We start from the raw sequence: 17,600 nt of genomic DNA, 5'->3' as shown, positions 1-17,600 counted from the left end.
AAGACACCAGTCCGATGGCCTTAAACTCTGTGGTCTCTGTCGGGATTCAACGGTTGCGATTTGCACCGATATGAAATGTTTCACAGGATTATTTCCCCGGCGAACTGAGTTTATGCAATAAGCTTTATGTGATTGGCAGAAGTGAACGCAACTGCCGTTGTGTCAAATGCGACGGTCCGTGTTTGCGCAGATAATACTGACATGCCAGTATAGCTGTCAAAACCTAGATGCTTCCCCCCACCAGTGTCGCAGCAGGATAGAACAGGAAGCCATCTCCGTTCGTCTGAACTCTGTGCAAATCCTGGTTCGGAAGCGAACTCTGCCGTTCTAAATGGGAAAAAAACAAAAAAGGTCCTGGGACGACATGGGCAATTCTCTCGCTAGATTAGGCACAGTTGAGAGATCAGATTGCATGCTGCAGCCAATACTGTTCTGCGCCGCTTCCTGGCAGACCAATGCACGGTCATCGTGCAACCATCCAAGAACCAACACAGAACCGGGTTTTCGGGCCCCTCAATCTACGAGTTCCTCCGACGCCTGGTGTTTGGTTCCGTCGTTGGAAAGATTCGATAGGGACGAAGAGGATCGGGCGGCATGTTAGACTTGAAAAAGCAGGAAATAGGAAACAAGAAAAAAACAGGGCCATTCGTCAATGTCTGACACGCCGTCAACCTACTACTCATGTCTGACAAAACCATAGTCAGCAAGCAGCCAGAACAAAAGAAGCGTGGAGCGGGGTTCCACAGGTAAGCCTGAGCTGAGTAGAAAATTGGCTCAGTGGCCAAGGTCAGCAGCAGCCCGTGCTCGCATGAACCAGTCGCCTTCGCCAACATCAATCTTCTCGCGAAGCCCGAGGGGACTGTGGACTCTGGGCATTGGCGAATCATGTTGGCAGACGCTGCTTTTCAAGATCATGCTAGAAGACTAGAGCCGGCAAGCTGCCTGCGGGACAGATGTCAGAAGCGCATGACATTTGCTCTGTTGGCTTTTATTTGACATGGACATAGAGAGGGAGGGGGGGAAGGGAGGGATCCGGCCCAAGTCCGAGACCATACAAATGCCTGGATTGAGACATCCTTAGCACAATCTCATCATCCACAGTGAGAATTGTCCGATGTGTTCTAAAATTCTAAATAAGTTGGAATGATTCCCGCATTCCAACCCAATCGCTGGAATCTAATGGGCTTATCACGGGCTCCAATCTCGCCGGCCCCCAATATCACCACACGGAAACCAAGTCTCCCGCCGCGTGGCTTTGCCCTAGGGCCGGGAAGTCTACCTACCTACCTCGTCTCTGCCCTGCTGCTCCCTTTGCCTCACAGACCGGCCGGCCGCCAGAACCCTTGTCCCGGCGTGATTGCGACAGGGAACATGGCATCAGCAGATGCTCGAGTAGACAGGGGAGGGACTCCACCACCTTAGGGTCCGCCGTCTCATACGAGGGGGGAATCGAGGAGCTGCTAGCTGAAATCGGGGCACGAGAGAGGGGAAAAAATAAAACCATAGGAACATTCGCGAGCTGAAGCAGAGTCAAAACTCCACAATCGTCATCGCCCGGCGCTCCGGGAAGAGAGAGACGGTTGGTGGGCAGTTGAATTGCCGTCCATGGTCGGCGGTGCATGCGACGGTGCCGCGGTGTGTGTCCGATGGCTTCCGCTAGAACAAGACTAGAAGATGGGAACATGAGTAGCTAGTCTTGCGCCTCTTGATCTTGCAACCGCCACCTGACCCGAGGTTAGTTCTCTTAGATCTGTTCTTATTCATTGTTTTTTCCTGCCTCCTACCTATGTACAACGTTTTTCGTCAGTGCCTAACACGCGTTGTCATTATCCGGATTTTCTGCAGAAACCATGCCATCACACTAATAAATGACAAACGCGGAAAGTATTAGCACTAGCACGCTTTTCTTACTTCTGCGCAAGTTCTGCCTCCACTGGTTCTCCACAAAGTTCAAACCCTTTCAAACAAAGCCCCCCCTTCCCCCCGATCCTTCCAGGTGTACCCGTACCTGTAGAGATACGATGAACCCCAGACGATAGAATAGAAACATTTAATCTATTCACCGAGGAACCCCTACGAACACCACAAAGCCGGGGGGGGGGGGCTGGAGTCAGAAGTGTCGGGTTCTGGTTCTCAGGCCACATTCACCTTGCTGGGTAGCATCGAAAACCTGTAATAAGCCATCTGGTTGTTCCAGGGACAGGTCGATATCCGCCGATGGATTCATAACCCCCCTGGATCAACCTGTGAATAATCCGAGAGAGTCCGGTCAATGGACCGAAGACAGGGCAGAGTGCCGAAGGATTCGGCCGGTTGCCAATATATGAGCAATGGAGATTGCCCACGATCCGCTGCTGTAGCCTGCATGTTAGCGAGTTGGTATCCTCGGAGCTGAGCCAGCCCGCGCGGACAACCCACATACGGAAACAGGACTCAGAGAGACTCACCCAGAACGACTCAGCGAGAAAGCACAAATCCCCATATTTTGTCTCCATTCGAGTCATAATATCGGCGATAAGGCCGAATTCTCGCATCGAGCACCTCTTAGTCTTCTTTTCCCCGTCCCAACTTTGATCGAACAATGGACCGCCAATGGCGTGTGGTCCCTCAACCGGTCCCCATCTGCGACTACTCCACACACAGCGTGCCGGATGTGCCACCAGGATAGGGATAGCACCGGCCAACTGCGACGCCATCTCTGCCCGAACTAACGTCCCAAGGGGTAAAAAGGAACCAGGACACACGCCCCTCCCGAGCGTGTGATGAGCCAGTGGTGATGTGGTACGGCGTACGGATACTGCTAGTGTGCCCATCTCGGGGGGGCGGTTTTCCAGAAAGAAAAGGGTTCCTTCGATGTGGTTTCCAAAGCTGTCACACTAAAACTCTGGCTTTTCTTCGGACGTTTCCTACTCAATGTCCCTTTCCCTTTCGGTTGCAGGATTCGGCATCTCGATTTCTTTGGTGAATTATGTGTCAAAGCTGGATGCACACACCAGACCACTTTGCAAGCTGCAAGCTGGAAGCGGTCCGCGGGAAGATTCAGCTTCGCCTCAGCTGTGCATTGCCGCGCCAGCCTCGGCCAGCCTCTGGGTTCGTACAAGCTTTTGCCGTGCCGTTCGGTGCTTTACCACTGAAAGTCAATGTTTGGTTTCTTCCATCCTTCGTTCATCAGGATTGGGGGCTACCGGACTCCGCAGTGGCATCGCGAGGAGGTATCCAGGCACGGTATCTCAATGCCGATGGGATACCAGCCCCTGCAGACATCTACATAGTACTATTATGTCTGGGCTTCTCCTCTGTGTCCGTATTCGTAGTTTGCACGAAGCACGAGAGCGCCCCTCTCTTCCAGGGCGCAAGTTTGAGGAGATTTTTTTTTTCGTGCTGGGCCTCCCGGGTGCTGATCCTTGCGTTCACGATGCTCCCCGACCCTTGCTCGCCTTGGTTCGGTGACCGTGTCTAGCCCGCCCCCTCCCCCCCTTCCTGGGGTTTCTTTTCCCTCCCTGAAGATATGCATGTACGGAGTGGACCGTGTGGCACAGGCACAGATGACGGGCCTTCCATCCGCATCTTTCATTCAAGTTTGCCATGGGTCGACCTCTCGATCATTCTTCGCTGCAAGTGTCCGGTCCCCTACCCGATACGTGTATTCGTACCTACGGCGCCCCAGACCCGTCGTGGCCTCGGTCCGCTGCCATGCCACATTGACGGGGAGTCTCCTGCATGTCAGTGTATCACCTCCCTCTCCCTCGCCTGCCATATATGGTCGTCGTCCTGGGTGAGACCCTGGTAGATCCCACGAGTCCACGACCTGAGCCGGGAACCAGGGTCCTCGCTGTTCAGTCCGTCGTCCAGCCATGGCCGAGTTTCCCCCCCCCAAAACGTAACCTTCGGTTAGGAGTAGAGTAGCAGAAAACACGCCGTCGTCCGGTTCTCAGCCGCCGCCACCACTGAGACTTGCATAGTGCGCGAGAAACGGCGTGGAAAGGGGCGCGCCGTTTACTAGAACAGCCGTCATACCACCACGAAGTGTAACGGCGACCACTGTGTGTCAAGAGAAAAAAAAGTAGACGGCACGCTACCAGCACACTGGTCTTGTGTGGCGTTGACCAAGTGGAACCGCCGCATGAAAGCTCCCTTCGCTACATCGAGCATCATCTCCGCGCTGGCATGTCGCTACGTAGGAACCACGCAACCCCCAAGTGGCCTCTTCTTTCTTTTCTTGATGATTAAGACAGCAAGGTGTAGAAGGCGTTTCACGACAACCTTAATCTATCCTGTCTTTCCCTTCCTTCCATCCCTCCCATCTCGTGTTGAGAACAACCTTTGACGCCTCCATCACGACGAACGACTTTTCGACTATGACGCTCACGCCATGTTCGAGGTGACAGATATCTAGCGCGTACGACGATCCGGTTTTCTTCCCTGGACTCTTTTCGATAGAGGCGAGGTCCTTAGTCATCTCTCTCATCTGGAACCACTTCGACATGAGGCTCATCTCTCTGTTTGTGTCACTGGCTGCAGTGCTCTCGTGCGCTGCGGCCCAAGGCGATGCCTCTTCAGCTGTAGCATCGCTCCCATCATGCGCAGTATGTGACACGTTGACGACGACAATTGCCGCTCGTACTGCAAATACTGACTCTGTCACAGCAAGCATGTCTTGTGACAGCAATCCTCAGCTCCCCCTGCGCGCCGACGAATCAGACGTGTATCTGCACCAACGCTCCTTTGCAGGTCGAAGTTGAAGCCTGCGTTATGCAGAACTGTACTCTCAGGAATGCACTCAGTTAGTGGCCTTTACCTCTCTTCAGATGTCATCGTGTAATTCCCCCACCCACGAGACCTGTCGTCTAACCCTTGGACCTCTCGCAGCAACCAAGAACATCACTCAGACGTCATGCGGCGCAACCCCGAGGAACCGGACCCCAATGTACAACACCATCTCCATCACCATGGGCTCCCTTTCGGGCGCGTTTGTAATCGTTCGGCTGGTGCACAAAGTGTTTGCGACAATGGGCGATCTCGGCATGGACGACTGGTTTATTCTCGCTACCCTCGGCTCCGGCATCCCGGGAACCGTCATTAACAGCCATGGCTTCGCCACCAACGGCCTCGGCAAGGACGTCTGGACCGTCCCGTTTGACAAGATTAGCAACTTTGGCTACTGGTTTTTCGTCATGGAGCCGATGTACTTTGGCCAGGTGACGCTGCTAAAGATGTCCCTCCTATTCTTCTACATGCGCATCTTTTCGCAGAGCAGTATCAAGAAACTCATCTGGGGCACCATTGGATTCAACGCAGTCTTTGGCCTCACGTTTATCTTTGTCGCCATTTTCCAGTGCGCCCCGATCAGCTTCTACTGGACCAAATGGGACGGGAACCACGACGGGCAATGCCTGGATATCAACGCCATCGCCTGGGCCAATGCCGGTATTAGCATTGTCTTGGATTTTTGGATGCTTGCTTTGCCCTTGTCCCAGATCAAGGGCCTGAACTTGCATTGGAAGAAGAAGATTAGTGTGGCCATGATGTTCTTTGTCGGCACCTTGTACGTATCAACACGCAAACCGCGTCCCCATTTCTTTTTTGAGGCTATTTTCTAACAATGGTTTCTAGCGTCACCGTTGTCAGCATCTTGCGTCTGCAATCTCTAGTTGCATTTGCAAAGTCCCAGAACCCAACCTGGGACCAGTTCGAAGTCGCGACCTGGTCCACCGTCGAAATCAACGTGGGCATCATCTGCGCCTGCATGCCCTCAATACGCGTCATCCTCGTCGGCCTCTTCCCCAAGCTGCTCGGCACGACACGGCGCGGAACATCCGCGGCAGCAAAATACTACATCCAATCGAGCGGCAACGGCCGCAGCCGCAACCGGACGCTAGGCAACGAGGCCAAGATCAGGACCGCCGACCGCGAGTCGGGGCTCTCGGGCAGCCCGGATGGCATCATGTACACCAAGGAGTACACTGTGGATTATCACGACGAGACGAGCTTGGTTCACATGCGGGAACTGGAAGCGGGCAGCTCGAAGACGGGACGAAGCGGCTCGCCGTTTTGAATTTTCTTGCGTCTTTTTTCTTTCTTTCTCCTTTGTTACTAGCGAAATATTGCTCGAGTCTGCGCTTGCGACGAGTCGTATGACCCTTTTTTTTTCTTCTTGTTTTTGGATACCACTATAGCATGAGGGACTACCAGACCGTACCCTCATTGGTAATTGACTTAATCGACTCACCGAAAATACCCCCATTCGGCGGTGATGGCCCGAAAGAGTGTGAATATGTCAACAATATGAGATCGTCGCTTAGCGGGTACTGAGCCATGGACCGCGAATCGCTCGGACCCCTTCTTTGATCGTGTGATTGAGATGCCCCCCGCGTGGGCAGCATCCCAAAAGAAGCACAGCTTCGGGCTTGAAACCTGAGAACGGGAATAGCGGTTTCTTGGCCGGCTTGCTCATCCGGGGCCTCGACCGTCTCTTGCTCCTCGCTTATGTAGTTCCCTCGTCCCCCTAACTTGCATTGTAGGTGGTTGAATCCATCTCGGAGGCCCATCCAAGGTGGTTGCCATTGAACAAGGGGGGGCTGGAAGGGTGATCAAGGGCCCCCAATGCCACCTATTCCCACTCGGAGAGAAACCTCGACATTTGGGCTCCGCAACCCACTCAGCCGGATTGAGTCGAAGTCCTTTTCTAGGGCCACGAGCGAGCGGGCCGGAGAGCGGATGCACTTGTCAGCCTGGTCTTTACCCAGGAAAGTTAAAGCCTCTGTCCGCTCTCGTCTTAGCCTATTTCCTAATATGGCACTCATTGCCTTTGCTATGTTTACGCGATATCTTTGCGATTGTACATGCAGCCGGTTTGGTTACGGTTTCGGGGAACGTTCATTCTCAACAAGTCAACGACCTCTGCTAGCGGGGTGACAAGATAGAGGCGGCGCCCCCCCGGCCGGGCATTAAGAATTTATTCGGAGACCTTCCCGCGTGGCGTGTGGCCTGTCGTATGCTACTGGCCAATTGCAGATTGGAGAAAAGGTGTTTCCCCCCAATGGCAGTTTTGCCCGGATCTGCATTGTCATGTCTCAGTGCATGTGGGTTGCAGCCAGCAGTTGCCGATGTTGCACGCAGTCAACCTGACATGTATGGAACTCCCCTTTGGAAGCTATTGGAACAGGTGGATGGGGGTTTCCGGTGCGGCCTGACCGTTGCAGATCGACGGCAGGGGTAGACAATGGCTTGATCTCTGAGACAACAAGGTGATGGATGTTCTGAATACGTGTAGAGCACACACACACCGCTCGATAACTTGATACATTTTGAGCTATATATGCGACCTGCGCCGAAATTCCGCTTTACGACTTATCATAGCCGTGCCCTCATCCCTGATACCGAGCACTTGCTCACCTGACGTATTTGGAAGAAAAAGACCGAGAATCATCAACATTGGTAATCGAGCCTCTTGTCTTGAAACACCCCTGCTTGTAGAGCTCAAAAGGCACGGGTATGAGTGATTGGAGAATCTAGGATGGGTGGTGGCTTCGAACTAATGAAATGTTTGAAAAACGCAATATTACCTTCCCCCTCTCCTCGAGTCCTTCCTGGTCCTTCTTCGCCGCGTTAGCTGGCCTCCTGTCACTTGCGAATATGTGCTGGACGCACTCAGCAAGATTTTAGTTTGCAGCATTACTATGCCTAGTTTGTCTTTGTAAAGGAGGTATCTTGACTGTTTGATCCACTAGAACCCCATGTTATACCTGCCTGAAGATCAAGCGATGTCAACTGTCTACTCGTGCATTGAATTACACGTACCGAACGCAGCGGTATGAGACGCCGTTGGGGACCACATCATTCACCGGAATCTCATCATCTCCAACGGGCGGATTCCGAGAGTCACCACCTGCGACTTAAGCGATGGGACATTCTTCGGCATCGATGCGACGCTGCGCCCTTGGGGAACATCGGCGCTTTGACCTCGAGTGTCCTAGACTCTGCTAGACCTTGCTTGCGGTATTGAGTGTGAACGATACATGTAAGTAGAAGTAGCTTCATGTTCACTGTATAGATACTGGGTGGTTGTAATTGTCAATCACCAACTTTTTACGAATACAATTTAGGATATCACAATGAGAATTATCATTGGCCGAGTGGGTCTTTGAGGAAAGCTGGTTTGAATTGATGATATCCAAAGACTCACATAGTCGATACTCATTCTTCTTACTGTCTTGTCATAGGCCGGATAAAACTGATGTTGGGGCTTGTAGCAAGCTACGAGTGTGGTCGTACTTAACGAATCCACTATCACCTACTGAAGTTACATCAAAGCTAGAGATTGCTTCCAGCCTATGTACAACCCTTGAGTGCGTATTCAAGACGCTCTCGAGTTTGTTCAGACCTTGAGGTCTTGGTCGAGGCCTTCGTAAAGGCTCCATCTTAGCTTCGTTCTTGTTGATATCGGGAAAATGTCTCCAGCCAAGCTTCAACAACGTGATCTTCTATGGACACACCTGTGGTGTATCGACTGTTTGAATCCTGGGAGGAAAGGACGACCGAAGAACGTTAGTCTTTTCTACCTGATCAACCTGAAAGTGTTTCTTGAGAGCAATATGGTTCAGACAAAAGCCAGAATACTTACAGAAGGGTGTGATAAAAGGTATGCCTCTGCTATGCATTTATTTGTTCGAGTTCTTGTGTGTCTGATTGCTCGGACCGTGAAGGTGGCGGCAAGAGAGGCAGGGATTGAATTATTGGAGTGCTGAACCAGGTGAGAGATTCCTGATCTTCTGTTTAGTGTACATTAGCCCTACGCTTGAAAGAAGGAGAAGAACATGCCGGAAACTGGGCACTGATTCGTCTGGTGTGTTATTATAATCTGGTCTGTAAAGCCTCATATCGTCAAGTGCACACGTACAATCAACACCAACGTAAATCTGCCGCCAAAATGGGAGCTGCTCTTCCGAGCGGGACAAAGCCTGCGCCTATAGGCTATATGTTCGGAAATTGTACAAACGACACAAATTTGCACATATCGGACTCTCTTGAAAAAGTAAACGCAACAAGATCTTCTCAGTCGCTGGTTGTGATACATGACCCGGACGTAATCCGGATCTGCCTTAAGTCCGCGCCGGCCGATGAACAAGCGAGACGACGATGCGGTGTCGCTCACATCTGACCGCTTTCGGAAGTTCGGACTCGGTTCAATCATCCGGACTTAACAAGGTAAGAAATGAAGATATATAACCTCTTTCGTTGAACAAGGCATCTTGCGTACCCGTTACATGAGTCCACTTTGTTCCATTATTTGAGATCCCGCAATCTGGTCAGTATGTCTCAACAACTCACTGTCCCAAAAAGACCTCTCACATGGCTCATCACCGGCTGCTCCTCCGGGTTCGGACTAGCTTTCACAAGACTGGCGCAAAAGCACGGCCACATCGTAATCGCCACCTCACGCAACCCCCAAAAGACACCAGACCTGGCACATGAAGTCCAGAATGGCGGAGGGCGCTGGCTCTCGCTCGATGTCGACGACCTCAATTCGGGAGACCTACTTGCGGACCTCGAGAAAGGCGGCACAGTCATCGATGTGCTGGTCAACAATGCTGGATGGTCCATCCATGGCCCGGCAGAGGGCTTCACGGAGGAAGAGACGAGGGCGCAGATGAATACTGTATTCTTTGGACCTTACCGGCTGATGAGGGCCGTGGCTCCGTTTATGCGAGAGAGGCGCAGCGGCATCATTGTGAATATCAGCTCTGGAGCTGGACTGGAGGGAAGGGAGTCGATGGGGATTTACGCTGCTGCGAAAGCTGCGATGGATGGTGAGCATAATGGCTTATTCACAAAACGTGCGACTAATAAGGGTTGAAAATAGGAGTGAGTAAAGTCCTCGCGAAGGAAATGGCCCCGTTTGGTGTCCGCGTCTTGACAGTTGCGCTTGGGTCCTTCGATACCAATATGGGACCTACAGTAAGGCTGGCGAGTAAGCCCACGCCCTCAGACTACGAGGGTAGTGCCCTCGAGGCAGTTTTCAAGGTAATGGCTGCATCGGCAACGGAGGGCTTTCCCGCGGATGGGGATCATCTGAAGGCGGCGAAGGTGATATATGAAGTTGTTACGGGCACGGGGGTGGGAGAGGGAAAAGAGAACGAGAGGGTCCTTCCGTTGGGAAGAGATATGGCTAAGAGAGTTGATGATGTCGTTGGAGGGTGGCAGAGAACGATGGGGGTCTTTAGGGATGTGTGCAATAGTGTGTACTTGGAGAAGTGAAAACCACACGTGCAGTGTCAGTCAAGTCACATCGAAAGCACTCAAATTCAAGTACTCCCAAGGGAAATCCACGTCAAACCATTTGAGAAAGTCTTTCTCGTTCTTGGTTAATATTTGAGTGAAGAATCTTCTCCCTGAGGCCATTCCTATCTTGATGAACGCATTATTGTGATCCTCACCAGTTATCGATCTCCTCGTGGCGGACAGTCTCCTAGCTATTCTTATCACCACCAAGCACGATGCCCACGCCTTCATCAATATCGCCACATCCAATCCTTTGCACCCCATCCAGCCCTTCTCTCGCAAAAGGAACATAGAGATCTTGCTACGCTCGCGTGACCTTGTCCTCTAGGGGTGCAAAGTAGCGTCAAGCCCGTCCATGAAAAAGATATTAGATACTGGGGCTCTGTTCAGGCCCTAAGGAACAGAAGTAGCTGGCAGGGATAAACTCATCAACGGGAAATTTATAACTTTTATTAACCTAATATCGCTAAGGATAGCTATCCAGGTGTCCGTGCATGGATCCCGAATCGCTGGCAGGCACCCAAGATCTGGAAGCCTAAATCTGCTCAAGCGACCAGTGCCTGGAACTTGCCCTGAATCTGATTGCTCGCAGCAGCTTGGCTCTTCTCTCGCGTCTCACCAATACCGGACCAAGTGCCCATCTCAAATTGCATTCAAAGACGCCAAAGGCTCTGCCAGACCGATCTTAGCCTTGATGTCGGAGTTGACGAGGGGCTCGTCGAGGGGAGTCGCCAGATCCACGTCGGTAGCGCTACTGGCGTCACTTGCAGTAGACCCAAAAGGTCGGTACAGAGCTTCGGCAATATGAGCCTTGGCCAAACCATCAGCTGAAAGAGGAGGAACATTAGTTTACTGGGTCTCAGAAATCAGGACGAATTCATCGACATACCTCCATAAGTGAGCTCGATTGGGACGGTCGAATCAAGACCGCGGGACCTCCTGATGTGAGAGATATAAGCGGCGCTCATGATGTAGGCGGGGATGGCGTGATCCGCTAGGTTGGAGGTGAGCTCGGGCAGAGTCTTTTTGCCGTGAAGGAAGTCTACTGCCTCCCACAGAATTCCACGCTTGACGTTCTCCGAGTAAATGCCGGGCATAGCGGTGTTGTAGCGGCGGTCGAGATCGGCCACAGTGAAGGTCTTCAGAGGAGCTTCGTCTCCGGTAATGTCGTGGTTGCGGAACACGTGGACCTCGAAATGGTTGTCGGTGCCGATCTCGCCGGTGCTGGGCTTGGAACGGTCGTGCTTGTCGTTGGCCTGTCGGGAGTCGATGACGATGGTCTGCAGCGGGCCACTGCGGATCTCGTGCGCCTCATGCTTGACTCTTCCGTTGCCCTTGTACAGGTCAGCGCCAGGCCGCAGCCAGCTGCGGCGAGAGAAGCCGTTGTGCAAGAGGTTGATCTGGGCGATGGCGATGGCGTGACCTCCACGGGAGAAGGTGACTTGGATAGAAGCGTCGATCTCTCCCATGTCTACCATGAGCTTCATCAGCTCCTCGTCGCTGTACTTCTTCCACTTGGCGTACTCTTCCTTTCCAAAGATGTGGTCGTAGTCGTCTTCGTTAAGGGTGGTGACAAAACCGGCAGGGAGAACAAAGCTACTCGAAATCTCCATCTTATCGGGCCTCTTATTGTCCCCCCAGCCGGCTCGCATGAAGTTGTAGATCATATCGAAGAAGTGGTAGCCGCTGTGAGACACCTTGCCGTAGCCGGTACGGTAGGGGTGGTAAGGCTCGTCCACAATCTCTGATGGCATGCGCCATTTTCCATCGCAATGTGTTGAAATGATGTTCGTAACCGGGCATCTAGTCTTCTCCTGGATCTCTTTGATCATGTCGAAGGTGCAGTAGAATCCGGGATGGTACCGACGATGGCTGTTCATCTGGAAAAATGTTGGCTTCTGTCCTTGAGCCTCCTGGCGCTTTCGGAGCTCCTCGTAGGCATCGGCAAGATCCTGATAGTCCTCGGCGATCCCGAAGGCGGCGTCAAAATCGGTAACTGCTCCATTTCTGGTCGAGATAGGCTTGTCCATGATGACGTTCAGCCCTGCAGAAATAGCCCAAAGGCCATATGACTTATGGGCAAGCGGCTCGGTGCTGATGACGGCGCAGGTAACTCCAGTTCGTGCAACAACTTCGTCCAGGCGCTCGGCGATATCGGCAGGCATGGCTCCATCGAAGGCTGGAACCAGAACTAGCTCTGCATCCGGAGCCATCTCCTTGTTGAACAGGAGGTCTTCCACTCTGTCCTTGCATCGCTCGATATCGACGACGACTTTGAGATAGGCCCTGCCTTCTTCGCGGAGAGTCTTGAGATGGGGGATATACGTCCTCTTGGCGTGAGCACCAGCACCGACTAGGAGGAACTTCTCCAGGGAAGGCGCGGGTGCGGCAATCTCGATTGAATTGGCGGTCGTCATCTTGAGGTGGGGTGTGAAATACTACACTTTACGGAAAAGATGGTGCTTCAACTCTCAGGATTTGCTTGATGCAGATGTATCAGGAATGATAGGGATGAATATCAGAACAAACATATCGTTCAACTGAAGACAAAAAGCTTCATTTATCAAAGTTGTATACGGCATAGATCAACTGGGTGTTTGTTTCACCAGCCTCCGATATTCGCAAACCGTAGGAAGGAATTCCGCGACTTCTGCTGAGACGTCTCAGCACCGAAACATAATCATCTGTAGGTCGGGCTACAATAGCAAAACAGAAGATAATTGCTACATGTCATCTTTCGTGCTACTCTGGAAGCTATCTCCTGTCAGCATGAGAGTTGAGCCGCGTGCATGCACCTCTAAAGGGGTACAGCTTCAGTATTTGGCAACAATTGAGGCGTTGTCAAAAGAGACTATCTCTATTGGTTCGTTTGCAGGACTACTTACAGAAACTGTCAGCTGTAGTTCAGGGATGGTAAGCCTTCCTTACATGGAATATCGAGAAAGTAACCAGCTAGCATAAGCAGATCGGTGTTGAACCGAAAGAAATAAATAAGCATGCAGATGTAAGCATGAGGCTTATTCAATTACGTCAAGCAAATGGTTTGAGGACCGAATAAGCTTCTGGTTGATATGTGCCTGCATAAAGTAAGCAAAAGGATGGACAGGGGACGGGTGAGTGGACTGAAAAGTTTACATATGCCTAGCTCAGTCCGAGTAAGCAGCGCTGATCATATTATCTCGCTTAACAGCACTATGATTATGGAAATCTTCGAGATGTATGTAATGAGACTTGCTGAACTTGAATTTGTGTGGGCAGGCCACATAATCACTTACACGGACAGGTGAGATTCACTTGGGAGCGCGGCACCTCTATCTATGCCATAGAACGATGGGACAGTGTCATCCAAGATCAGTATCAAGCCGGCGATCTCATCATTGTGACTTTGACAATAGCTTCTGCAAATATTTCCATCCTGGAAAACTCAATTCCAATGGGTAGAGTTTGGTAGGCGATTCGACGACCAGCTGGAGATTTGCTTAGATATTCTTTGCACTTTGACCATCTATAAATTTTATGAAAGGCGTGAATACTGACGCGGAGCAAATCTATTCTGGAATGAGACGAGAAGTGGAGTCAACCATCAGACCATTGTTGTTTAGTGTTATCAATCTCATGTACGGACACAGTCCAGCTGTTTTCAGCCTATCGGTGCAACCGGATCTTCATTCTCAGCTACAGACTATCTACAACTCATTCACCACGGGAGCTCTTTGTGGTCATAAGTGCGGAAGGCAGCGGCACTTTCCCGGGTCGCTTGATCGATCTGTTAAACAGCGTCAGTTTTAAGCGATGTTACCCAGCCGGACGCACATACCTCGATAAGAATGGAGTTTACCGCCCCAGCAACTTCGACAGGGGCTTCCTTTTTCCCGAATCTGACTGCAGCAGCGTTTCCCATCTCTGTTTGCATCCAGCTTTTCTCCGTCAAGTTTCATTAGTGACTATTTGTCTAAGAAAAATACAAGCTGGCGAAAGGGGGGACATTGGAAACGTCGGCTTACCCTGGGTGCAAAGCAAGGGCAATCAGACGCTCATTCTCGCTTCCGATCCTACGGACCAAAAAGTTCACCGCAGCTTTGGAAGAGCCATATGCTGAGCAGGGCGAAGCATATCGAGGGACCTCGCCCAAACTTCCGGCGATACTTGAGATTACGACAAACTTTGGAGCCGACGATCTCCGCAAAAGACGCCACGTAGCCTGAAAAAGAAGCAGGGGAGCAACAGCGTTCACATTAAAGCAGTCGAGGACGTCTTCGATTGGTGTCTCGGCGGCTGCTGTAGGAATCTTGCTGATGCCGGCGTTGGCGACGACCACGTCGATGGATTCCACCCCATGATCACGGACCAATTTCTCAACGGCGACCAAGGCATCCTTTGGGGAACGACTATCGATCGTGACGGTGATCAACCTGCTTGCAGAGTGAGTGAGAAGGCTTGCCAAATCAGAAGCCTGGTCTGGAGAACGCATTGCTGCGATGACTGTGGTATTGGGCCGTTGAAGTAGCGCCTTGGCGAGGCCGCGGCCCAAGCCTGCTCAGTTGCTGCCTAGTTAGATCAAACGGTCTCAACTGGGGCAACTTGGGAAAGTAAATTTGATGAGGCACGTACCACGACCCGCACCAGTGATCAAGTAGGTTGCGCTTTCAGACATGGCTTGGAAGAACGTCAGAGAATGTTGGTTCATCCGTCCGAGGCTTGGACACTGGGAAGACGATTGTTGAATCACTGTTTAAGTATCTATGTCGAAACAGGCTTCTCGCAAACCGAGGCAAGACGATGGCATGGCAGTTGCGCGTAAGCCAAAGTTCGATAACCGTCAGCAAGCACTTTGCTTCACGATGCGCAGGTAAGCATAGCTGAGGCAATCTGCTGTCTTGTCATTCACGTCTACCCAAGATTTCAGTGTACAGCTTAGACAGCCTCAACAGCACCCCCCTCCCCTCATCTTCCCCCGACCAAAATCTACAGACTACGACTCGCCCTCATACATCCATCCATGCTTTCAGTCACTCTGGAGTCAGAAATCAACCCAATTCAATCTCTTGCCTGCCCAGAAGACCCGCATCTCCACTCTGGTACCTCCCATCTCCGAACTCTAAAGGCGAACCCTGTGTATTGAGTAATTGGATCCGGCGAATGATGGCCGCATCCAACTGCCGCGACGAAGTTGAACCCCGGATGGGCTATGCAGGGCACAATGATGCCAAGTAGACAGGCTCCCTGGTCTTTCACATGCTTGTCGGTCTACCATTTGCTCTTGAGGTTCCTGTCGTGCAGTACTCGAGCAGCGAAAATAATAGCGCCTCCTCCTAGCAGACAGCATCCCTGAGAATGCGCCGTCAGCATTGATTTCTGAGCAGTCACATGTTATGGGAAGACTCACTGCAAAGATAATCAGAGAATGGTACCCAGCTCTCGTCTCGCTCGTAATCAATGCTCCGGCGATTGGACTGCCCGTCAAAAACGCGATGGAGGTGACGGTGCCAAACGCTCCGAGCCTCGCCCCCAAGTTTTCCGCAGGGATGATTTGTCCTGTGGCGGCAGGCATAACCGAGATGAACACGCCAGAAGCAAAGCCATAGAGGCATGCAAAACCGGCGAGAACGCCAGGGGTTGTAGCAGGGAGCCACATGGCCACGCACAAGAGGCCACACAGTAGAATCATGGGGTACAGAAAGTTGAGCCGTCCGATGCGGTCCGCCGCGTGACCGCCACTACCCAAGTCAGCTTGTTGACACTGGATGAATATGGGCGGAGTTGGAGATGATGACTACGTACATAATACGGCCGAAAAGACTCGCTGCGTTGATCAGCGGGAGTAGGTATGGCCGAATCGTTGAGGTCGGATCGAGGGCGACACAAAATGGCTCTGAACAATGTTAGATGGTGACTTATAGTTTGATGGGACCAGAAGAATGTGGAGTCTTGTATGCACTTACCTATGTAGTAGAATGGAACGTAAATGCCCAGGCTTGAAATGACTGCTCCGGCTGAGAGACATGAGTATCGAATGTCTAGGAAGCCTCTGTAATCAAGGAGATCTCTCAGGGATTTCATCTTCCTCTTGGGTCGCTTGGAAGACGAGACAGCTATGGCTATGGCGTAGCAGATGAGCATGATCAAGGCTCCGACACGCAGCGTCCATGCAAATCCAATCCTGGGAATCAGTTTGGAGAACATGATTGGCAGGCAGACTCCTCCAAAACTGCTGCCCGAAGCAACAATTCCCATTGCCAGAGCACGCTTCCGATGGAAGTACTGGCCTGCAACAGTGAGAGCGGGCTGCAATACTCAAGTTAGTACATTCAACATGCTCCACGTCCTCAAAACATGGGAGCGAAGATACGCATGCGCGATGGGGAAACGAATACAGAGCGGGCTACTTACCTGCACGCCGTAAGCAACGGTGAGGCCAAAGAGTAGAGACTGGGCCAGAAACTGCTGCCAAATCGCGTTTGGCTGCGTGAACGATGTCGCAAGCATTGAGCCGGCGCCGCCAATAGCTGCGAACAGGTAGAGCCACTAACATAAAAGTCAGCGTACCAATGAACAAGTGGGACTTGAAGTAGGGCCGCATACTTTGGGGCCATAGAGGTCGAACAGTGCTCCAGCAACGGCGCCCGAAAGATACATCAGGGTGATCTGCAGGGTTCCAATGAAGGAAATGGCGGTGGGCGAGTAATCCTTCAGATACTCTTGCTGATAGAAGGTCTGAAAGAACCCAAAGCTGTTCACGACTCCGAATGATGCGAAGTACACGAGGAAGGAGCCCGCAACGGCAAGCCATGCCTGGGTACCGCCCTCGGGGTAGACTTCATCTGCCGGCTCGGCAGGTGAGGAATCTCCATTTCCGTGTTGGGTCCCGGAGCTGGTTTCCGGGTCGGGGTCGGAAGAGGGGTTGATGAAGCCGCCCTGCTTCTCAGACCGAGACTGACCTGACAGAGTGTTACCTGCCATAGTTCACAACGTGAACCGGCCTGCTAAAAAATAGGTTAGGAGGCAAGTGTGCTTACAGCGAGGATAAGTGAAGACCGTGACGATACGGTCAAGGGCGGTATGTGGTGACTGTGGGCGGTTGAAGTGTCACCAGACCGAGATGAGGAGGTAAAAAGGTGAGGGTTCAATGGCAGAAGAAGATGCACCGAGGCAACTAACAGGCAGCTTACAGTTTATATACCATGTCAGACGCGGGCATGCGTATAGCCCACACATGCATTCACCCATGTCAAGCCCCATACTCTGTGGAGCAGATATGGGGGCCACTAGAGCGGACAGGGACGGCAACATACTTTGTCATCTAAATGGATTAAGGTGCA

At 51.9% G+C, this 17,600-nt stretch overlaps 5 protein-coding genes across 5 annotated transcripts; 2 read left to right on the top strand and 3 right to left on the bottom strand.

Annotated features, from left to right (window-relative positions):
* Window positions 1-4,484: 4,484 nt before the first annotated feature.
* On the top strand, window positions 4,485-6,055 carry CORC01_13123 (CFEM domain-containing protein; the record flags this gene model as incomplete). The annotated part of the gene is made up of 4 exons (XM_022624740.1): window positions 4,485-4,586; window positions 4,648-4,783; window positions 4,870-5,545; window positions 5,614-6,055. 4 exons carry the CDS (start codon window positions 4,485-4,487, stop codon window positions 6,053-6,055), a joined length of 1,356 nt encoding a protein of 451 aa, XP_022468748.1.
* Window positions 6,056-9,313: 3,258 nt separating this feature from the next.
* Window positions 9,314-10,257, top strand: CORC01_13122 (retinol dehydrogenase 8; the record flags this gene model as incomplete). Its single annotated transcript, XM_022624739.1, has 2 exons — window positions 9,314-9,809; window positions 9,863-10,257. The coding sequence occupies 2 exons, from the start codon at window positions 9,314-9,316 to the stop codon at window positions 10,255-10,257; spliced, it is 891 nt and encodes a 296-aa protein (XP_022468747.1).
* Window positions 10,258-10,923: 666 nt separating this feature from the next.
* On the bottom strand, window positions 10,924-12,698 carry CORC01_13121 (uncharacterized protein; the record flags this gene model as incomplete). The annotated part of the gene is made up of 2 exons (XM_022624738.1): window positions 10,924-11,108; window positions 11,171-12,698. 2 exons carry the CDS (start codon window positions 12,696-12,698, stop codon window positions 10,924-10,926), a joined length of 1,713 nt encoding a protein of 570 aa, XP_022468746.1.
* A 1,280-nt stretch (window positions 12,699-13,978) lies between these two features.
* On the bottom strand, window positions 13,979-14,935 carry CORC01_13120 (short-chain dehydrogenase; the record flags this gene model as incomplete). The annotated part of the gene is made up of 4 exons (XM_022624737.1): window positions 13,979-14,047; window positions 14,099-14,198; window positions 14,286-14,814; window positions 14,893-14,935. 4 exons carry the CDS (start codon window positions 14,933-14,935, stop codon window positions 13,979-13,981), a joined length of 741 nt encoding a protein of 246 aa, XP_022468745.1.
* Window positions 14,936-15,528: 593 nt separating this feature from the next.
* CORC01_13119 (uncharacterized protein) lies at window positions 15,529-17,241 on the bottom strand (the record flags this gene model as incomplete). The annotated part of the gene is made up of 6 exons (XM_022624736.1): window positions 15,529-15,609; window positions 15,668-15,998; window positions 16,063-16,153; window positions 16,224-16,566; window positions 16,672-16,806; window positions 16,864-17,241. 6 exons carry the CDS (start codon window positions 17,239-17,241, stop codon window positions 15,529-15,531), a joined length of 1,359 nt encoding a protein of 452 aa, XP_022468744.1.
* Window positions 17,242-17,600: the final 359 nt, after the last annotated feature.

This window comes from Colletotrichum orchidophilum (genome assembly GCF_001831195.1).
Source record: "Colletotrichum orchidophilum strain IMI 309357 chromosome Unknown Scaffold_179.1, whole genome shotgun sequence".
Taxonomy (NCBI): Eukaryota; Fungi; Ascomycota; class Sordariomycetes; order Glomerellales; family Glomerellaceae; genus Colletotrichum; species Colletotrichum orchidophilum.
The sequence above is the reverse complement of the archived record's forward strand: the minus strand, read 5'-3'. Positions and strand labels throughout refer to the sequence as shown.